This window comes from Carlito syrichta, unplaced genomic scaffold (genome assembly GCF_000164805.1).
Source record: "Carlito syrichta isolate Samal-C Ts95f unplaced genomic scaffold, Tarsius_syrichta-2.0.1 Scaffold309477, whole genome shotgun sequence".
Taxonomy (NCBI): Eukaryota; Metazoa; Chordata; class Mammalia; order Primates; family Tarsiidae; genus Carlito; species Carlito syrichta.
Window position 1 is genome coordinate 262287 of NW_007253573.1, and position 8456 is coordinate 270742.

The 8456-nt window shown below is 46.9% G+C and overlaps 1 protein-coding gene across 1 annotated transcript; it reads right to left on the reverse strand.

The window, feature by feature from the left end:
- Positions 1 to 1195: 1195 nt before the first annotated feature.
- Positions 1196 to 5703, reverse strand: LOC103269764 (stromal cell-derived factor 1-like). Its single transcript, XM_008067327.1, has 4 exons — positions 5682 to 5703; positions 5410 to 5527; positions 3891 to 3977; positions 1196 to 1289 (listed from the first exon to the last, which is right to left on the reverse strand). Exons 1-4 carry the CDS (start codon positions 5701 to 5703, stop codon positions 1196 to 1198), a joined length of 321 nt encoding a protein of 106 aa, XP_008065518.1.
- Between the last annotated feature and the right edge of the window lie 2753 nt (positions 5704 to 8456).

Genomic DNA, 8456 nt, shown 5'->3' on the forward strand with positions numbered 1-8456 from the left:
GGAAGGGGCACACCGCACAACATGACCTCGGTGAGTCTGACATGTAGGGACCTTGGTGGTTTTTCTTTTCCTGAAATCCATGTGCTCCATCCTCTAACTACTTCCTCTTTCTGTATCCATTTATTGAAATTATGACCAGGGATCTGAGATCCAGCATGGGCATGTATGTGCGTATGTGACATAGGGAGAAGGGCTGCGAAATTCTAGGTGACAGTTTTCAAAGCACCACTGAAATCAGGATCTTGCTCTTCCACGTGGCCCTCATTCTCCTGGTCCAAATTAGAGACATGTGGGGCTTAAACTGTATTCACTTTAGACAGATAAGATATTTCCCATGGTGAGGACTGAGGCAGCTGTGCCTTGGAGCCTGATCACACGCCATCACGCAGAAGTGGGGACGGGGCAGACTAGGAGTCCCCAGGGCTTCAGGCCCTTCACACGGCTCCAGAACACATCTGTCTTCCACGTGGGGGACCCGTTTAAAGACTCTAAAGTGAATTGTCCGAAGAGAAGGTTCCCTGAGATGCATTTCCACATCTGTTTTCTGGGAATGCAGTGCTCCCTCCTGCTCACTCTACACTGTCTGCAGAAACTCACCCAGACGGGGAGGTAAAACCACCCACACAGCCCAGGAAGGAGAGGCTGAAGAAGTCCCTTCCCAAATGACAGAGTAGTGAAGGGCCAGGCAACAGGTAGTAAGGGCAAGTCAGTAATCACCTGCCCTGAGAATGTCAAAGATGACGTAAGGCATACAACCCCTCCTGGCAAGGCCACTTCTGTGAGCTAGCAGGGTGATCTGTCCACTGGCTAGACAGACACACCCTAGTCTCCACAAGAATGCAGACTGCAAGGGTGGGTGACTGTGTGAGTGCAGGCCTTTAAGAGAGGGAATGGAGGGTGGGCTGGGGGGGCTCCAGGCCATACTAGACAAGAGTCCTTGAGCTTGCACATCACTGATGCCTGCCCCAGTCTCTGCACAACTACCTTCATCATAACTTAGTAGACCAAGAAGGGTCTTAAAAAGCACATAAATACAGGAGCTGGTGTGGCCAGGAGGGTGGCAAAGCACTGCTCCCCCATGGAAGTCTGGGCACCTGCCCAGTCTGCAGGGGGATCTGCCCTGGAGGAGGGTCAAGCAAATTTACAAAGCGCCGAGAGCAGAGTGCACTGCGATCCATCTCGAGGTGGCAGATAACTAGTTTTTCCTTTTCTGGGCAGCCTTTCTCTTCTTCTGTCGCTTCTTTTTTCCTATCTTTTCTTTTTTCCCCACTTTTTCTTCTCTGCGCCCCCTTAGATAAAATTAGTAGAACCATTAATAATGTTGAAATAAACAAGAGTTTGTTTCAGTCTGCACAAGATTTAACACTGGCCCATGTATCAGTTTAACTCTGTCTTCAGTCTCAGGCCTTGAGGCACCTGGTCAAAGCACCGTTCGCCAGTAATTCTTTAAAATAAATTAGATATTTTCTTCCATTCAAACAAACATTAAATGGGTTTTTATAATCCCTGTGAACTGGTTACAGTGATTGCCCATTTGCCAACCTGAGCCTGGCTCTCTCTACCACCTGAGGCTCCCACTAGGGACAAAAAAAATCCACATCTCAGGGTGCAAAAGGTTGATCTTTATCACCCCGTCCTGACCCGCTCTCATAGGGTTTTCTTCCATCTCACTGCAGAGTTGAACTTTCAGCTTTCTCTCTCTGCATTTCAAATTGAATAATGCTTTGGAGATTGGAGGCCCCAACATCAGATGGTCATTCAGGAGAGAAGAAGGAAGGTAGTCCAATCCCACCTTCTTCTTTCTGAATGCCTGGGAACTCCCCCTGGAAATGACTGGGATTGTTCTGGAGAGCAAGGGAGAGAGTTGGTTAGAAGAATTTTATTAGAGCAACTGGCTCGTGACTGTCACATTAAAATGATTCAAGCTGAATGGTATTTAATGATTTATGGGGTGAGGCCACCTGTTCCTATGAAAGCTTGATATTAACCATGGCCTGGAGTCATGGGATTTTTACATGGGAAAATATGAAAGCTTGATATTACTAGGGTTGAGTCTCTGGGGATTACATGGGCTGTTAGGAGAACCAAGAAGGAGGAGGAAGGGGAAGAGGAATTAGTGAGTCAAATATTTTTCAGAAATCTAGCACTGCTACTTCCATTGGGTTAAAGAAAAAAAAAAGATGCAAAACATTGAGCTGCATCTCTAATCTGCTCATGAGAAAAGTCCATACACTGTCATGCATGGGCTGGGCAGAAGGGATTTAAGGCACCTGGCCTGCAGGCAGGCTTGTTTTTATAAACTTCAGAAATGTATATGAGCTCCATCTATAACAACTAATGAATTTTATTTTATGTAAATAAATTCCCACATACAGTAGGAGGCTTATACCATGGAACGATTAGCATTTTATTGCTAGTGCATATAATGTCACATTTGATACAATTTTCGTACAAGTGAAAAAATACACTGTGGTTAACATTGAAAAGCTGCAATCACATTTATATATCATATATATTTCTTTACAAATTGTCAGTAGTTTAAGATAACAGAGAAATGTAAACTACTGACATTCATATGGCTCCACTTCAAATATATGAATTGCTCGACTATAAATATATTCCGAAATACATTTGTTTTCTAAAGAAACATAAAAAAATGTGCACAAAAATATATATAAAAAATGCCTTGCAAAAAGTTACAAATACCACCAGGACCATCTGTGGATCACATTTATGCATGGAAATTTCATCTTGCCAACATTTCTGATTGGAACCTGAAACCCTGCTGTGGCTTCAGAAGGGGGGAGTGGCAAGATGCTGGCTTATTCATTTATTTTTTCACTTCTGGTTTCAGAAACCTAAGAGTTTGTAGAGCCTCTGTGGCATCCATAGGCTTAGAGGCAATCAGAACAACCAAATTCCTCAAAGCAAGCTGTCAGATTTAAAACTGCATTTGATTCTGCAAAGACTTGTCTTTTGTGGGAAAGCAGGGGCATGATCTCACGTCCCTCAAGAGGGGCATGGCTCCATTACAGAGGAGGTCAAAGACGGATCTCACAGAAGGCCCATGTTGGAGGGCAGGCATAGGGAGGAGAGGGGTGTAGGGCAGCAGCCCCAGCCATCACCCTCTTCCCTGCCAATGCAGCATTGATCAGGCTACAGAAATGAGAAGCAGAAGCGAGATGAAGCATGCTTTTAGAGGCAGGGAGAGGGCGGAAATGGCTGGAAGGGGGTTTCTGGGCACAGTCTCCAGGGATAGTGGCTTTTACATGGAGCTCACAGAGCCAATCACTAAACTTGGAAGAAGGGGTGAAGGCCGTGGCCTCTGCCCAGCACTGGTGAATATCTGAGTGTCACACAGGGCTTCATCCTGGGAGGAGTGGCCCCTCCAGGAGCCTCAGCATCTGGAGGAAGGGCACTTTTTCCAGCTCCCTGCTAAGCTATCACCTGCTGTGCCCAGACTACCCAGGGGAGAAGAGACGAAGTTCCAAAACAAACCAAATACAGATCTTGAAATAATCATTGATTTAAAAAATGATAATGAGAATGATGATGATTATGATGGTCATGAGGAAACTGACTGTTGGGAAATACTGTTGGGATAATACAATTTCTTAGAAAAACCCCAGTTAAAAAAATTCCAATGTGCAAGGGTATGAGACATGGATGAATATAAGCTGTAGTATCGTACCGTATGTTATAAATGCAATGTCTAAATGCTGGCAAACTTCAGGCCCGATCCCAGATCAATGCCCATCCCACAAACACACCTGGTCCTCATGATACAGGCCACCCTCCCCCACACCTTTGCCCTTTCTTCTCTCACAGACAAGATTTTAGCTTTCCTCAAGTGGATCTAGCAGAAAGTCCTTTTTAGCTGTTGTGCTTACTTGTTTAAAGCTTTCTCCAGGTATTCCTGAATCCACTTTAATTTTGGGTCAATGCACACTTGTCTGTTGTTGTTCTTCAGCCTTGCCCTGCCAAAACAGAAGAGACCAGAGTGTACAGCTGAGCAGGAAGAAGGCATTGCTGTGATGTGTGCATTCATTCACTCCACACCCATTTAGGGCCCTCACGGGTGCTAGACTCGCCAGAGGTGCTCAAGGGGTGATGGGGAAAGTAGCATACTGGCAGCACAGCAAGTTTCATCGCAGAGACACAGAAAAGTGAACAAAAGTCTTTACAGGGAGAATTTCCATAAAAGAGCATTTGAGCCGTCTTTGAAAGATAAGTAGGTGCTTGGAAAGTGAATAAAGGGGAAGGGAAAAACAGGAGAAAATATACCAAATGGGTCAAAGTGCACAGACAACATGGAGACAGAGTGGGGACAGGATGCTCAAGAGTGACAGAAGCAGATTTCCATTTGATGGGTTTTAAGGAGATGAACTCAAGGGGAAAGCCCAGAGGCAGGAGACCACCAGGAGATACTGCAAAAGTCTGGAGGTGAGGGTGATAGTGCAGTGAGGCGAGGGACAGTGCAGGTTAGGGAAGGAATAGTGCAGGTGGTTTGCCAGAAAACGGTTTCGAGAGAGATTTTACAAGTTCACTAATATTTTTTGGTCCTATTCATCTTTAAAAGTTAAGAACCTTCCTCCCACATTCTCATATCCACTCAAAGCCTCCATATATACAAATTCCTGGGGAGGATCTGGACTTATCTCTCTGAATTTTTCTCCATAAAGATCTGGATGCCAGGTAATCTCAAGCATCCCCGGGATACCCTTGTGTCTAGACACAGGACTCTGAGCATAAGAAAGGGCCAAGCAATGGACTTCCCAGCACATGGTTTGCTTTCTGCACCTCTCCCAGCCTCCTGCAAGCTGGTGAGATCTTTGTGCCACAGGAATGAAATCAAATGTTAGCAATTGCCATCATCACCAAGCAAAACCAAAATATCATGCGTTGTACTTAAGAAAATGCAGGCAAGTAAGCAAAAAATTTGGGGGTTTCACCAAATAATTAAAGACGCTGTGAACTGAATGTGAGTCTTGTGAGTTTTTGCTACATGAGAAAGGATTAATTTAGAGCACCAAAGCCATGAAACTGGCAGAACAGATATAATTGTTTCTAACAAAGGACTGGCTAATTTACTGGGCTTAACTGAAAGCTTGTTGAAGCTCATGGTTTCTCCAGTCCAGAGGCATCCAGCAGTGCTGTGCTGAAGAAAGGAAGTTTGGAAAGAGAGAAGAACCACTATGAGCACAGCAGGGTGCCCAGGACAAGAGTAGCTTTTGAAACTCATGCCTGGTGGCATATTCAAAGTCCTCATGTTAATAATAGCTTTTATTTATGCCAAGTTCAAGGCTGGACAGTTAGCTTATGTCATTTCTATAACAAGCCTGAGAGTTAAATGTTGCAATGTCCATTTACTAGATGCAGCTCTCCTGGAGAATGATGTTCAAGACTTACACAATCTGAAGGGCGCAGTTGGGAGTGTTGAGGATTTTAAGGTGCTTGACATTGGCTCTGGCAACATGACTTTCGAAAAATCGGCATGGACATCTGTAGCTCAGGCTGACAGGTTTGCCTAGAAGAGGTAAGAAGAACAAGACAATGTGTTACCCTGCTAGGCTTTGGGAGGTATGAGTGTCCATGTCTGCAGCCTATGGATAAGATGGTGCAATGATGGTAGGCTAAGGATCAGGAGATCAGTGGGATCAGTAGTAAGAGTTACAGATTACCGGTGCAGTCTTGGAAAGGCATCTCCTTGGGCAGCACAGTGAGTTCTGGCTGGGCTCAGGCTCAGCTTCTACAGAGCAAGAGGACCAAAGTGCCTGGGGAGAGCTGGGCTCTAGATGAATGGAGAGAGTAAAATAGAAGCCACCTGCTCAGATGTCTCAAAATAAAGGTACTGATTACAGAAGAGAATGGTTTCAGTCTAAGGTAATGAGTCTCAGTTTTTCTTTGCAAGATAAACTCCTCCAGGAACAACTAAGAAAGATCTCTCTACTCAGGGAAGGGGGAAAAAGGAGGCTCCAAGATCCCTGATTTCCTTCCTGGTGGTAGTTCTCAGGAATGCTGCCCTCCCCCACAGCAGCCACCCTCCTCACATTCACCTGAGGTCCTGGAAACGACAAAAGTATCAGACTACCTTCCCACCAGGGAGTCCTAGAGGGCAGGCCAAGGGCCCACCTTCTCCCCAGCACCTCCCCCAAGGTTCGGAGATTGTGGAGCTGGAGTCAAATGTGGAATTTCATTGCCTGGGTGGGGAGGCTGAAGCCTCCGGAATCATATTAAGACCTTTGCAAATTCACCAATTTACAAAATGCCATAATTGACACTCATTAGTGTAAATTAGCAAGGGGCTCTGGCAGAACCCACCATTGGCCCTTTAAGTCTAGAATTGCAAGCCCTGAGGGACTGGGATTTGTGGGCTTTTGTTTTTTGTTCTCTCTGCAGATTTCATCCAAGCCCTGCTCAATATCCCAAACGATTTGAATTTGTGGATCCTTTCATCAGGGATTAAATATAGGTCTGAGAATATTTAGTCCAGAGAGTCTTTTAAAAAGCTTGTCTTTTTACAGAGTTCTGAGAGGCCTTGGTGGTTCTCAAGTCCTGCACCTTTGGAAAAAAGAGCTGGGGAAAGTGGGAGGAAGTCTTGCGAGTAAGAGGCTCATTTTATTTTATTTTCTACAGGTTTCATTCAATTCAGGGATGCTGTGGCTGGGAAAAAGCAGTGTATTTAGTCTCTGAGTCAAAGGAGAAGCAGACCATCTCCTTCCCCACCCCGCTCCGGAACAAAGGCGACTCCCTAAAAACCAGAAGAAGAAAGCCTAGCATCAAGGCGCTGGGTGACTCAAGGCACAGGGGAGACCCGGAGCAGCCTTTACATTTATACCTGATCTAACTCCAGGAGCCACCTCTGGAGCTGGTTTCCACCAACCCTTACCGTTTCCTGGCAGGGGAAGTCAGTGCTGCACTGTAACTAGATCACCTGGGAAAGTGACCTGGAGGGCTCTCGGCTGGCAATCTGGGTGATTGAGGAGCCAAAGTTTCCCCTTCTGAGTGTTGTGCCTCCAGGTTTCCCTGGATTTCTTTTGGGAGCTTCTGAGCCGAGGGATTGGGTGGGGGTGGGGAGAACTGGAGCCCCCTGGTGTGACACAAGGGCCAACCCCAGAGAAACGTCAATATTGAAGGTATGCAGGCAAGTGCAAGTGCTCCAGTGCCCTGCTGGGGTGGGGGGTGGGGGGCCATGCTACTCTGAGAAGCTGTTCTGCCTCCCCCTCTCCTCACCACCACCAAGCAGTGGAGATCAGGCCAGAAATCAGAGCTGATTCTGAGCTCAAAACACCGACTTTCTCTCTCCCCTCTCCCTCTCCACCCCCTGGGATTATCCATTTCCTTCAAAGGCAATTTTTATTCCTACTCCCAGGACCCCACTGCCAGCCTGTCAAGCAGGAAATTTCAATAGTTTTTTTTTTTTTTTAAAGTGACAGAGCTCCCAGGTGTTCTTACCAAGACAATTAGGTTTTGTGTCCACCTCCTGTTCTTTTTTCCACCTTTTTGCCAGAGCTAACTTTTCCAACTAATTTGGATAAATCTCTGTGTACAGGCAACAGTCATGGCCAGCTCCAATGTTACCCCAGATTTGGAACTTGGGGAACTAGGCTCCTAGGAGCAGTATTTAGAAAACCTTCCAGTTAATGCAGAGACTGGAGCCCCACCAGCCCTCCATGCAGGCTTGGGGCCCACCCTGGGAAGCCCAGGGTGCCCAGAGGCCCAGCTGCTTGACTGAGGTCAGTCAGTGGGGGGAAGACAGGCGCACGCAGCAGAGCAGAGTTCTCTCTGTAGTGTAGCTTGGGGCCAGAGGGTACATAAGTGCTGGGAGGTTTAAAAAAAAAAAGTGTTCTGGTGATGCAGGCAAGAAAAACCAGACTTACATGGGGCCGTGGATCCTGACCTGGCTACTTGGGTGCCAAGAAGGCAACCCTGAGGGGCAAACGACCCAACCCTGCCCAAGATCAGGAGGAGTCGGTGATGCACTCCACTTTCTCTGTGCTTCCCCCAAGTAAGCTGCACTCAGGACTCAAGAACCTGTGTCACTACATGCCAATCCCCTCTCAAGCCCTCTCGGGGGTGGGGGGAAGGACCATTTTTCAGAGAGATGCACCTCCACCCTCACCAGAACACTCGATTATTAACCACCTAGAATAGGGTGCCCATGACCTGAAAGGTCAGTGTGAAGCTGTAGCCTCAGATACTTTTCAATAAGGAGAAGAATTCTAAATTGCTTTCATTCTGGGGTCTCTGCAGCTCTGACCAGCAAAACGTGGCATGCTTTTAGAGAACACTTCCCAGACCGTCCGCCGCGAACCCGCTTAGCCCAGCCTCTCTTGCTCGGCAGCCACGACCTTGCCCTCCCCACATCAGCGTCCAGGTCATCACCCGCGAAGACGCCGCGGCGGGGTAAGCCTGAACTAACCTAGCGCTCGGGCGCGCTCCGGTCCCGCACAGAC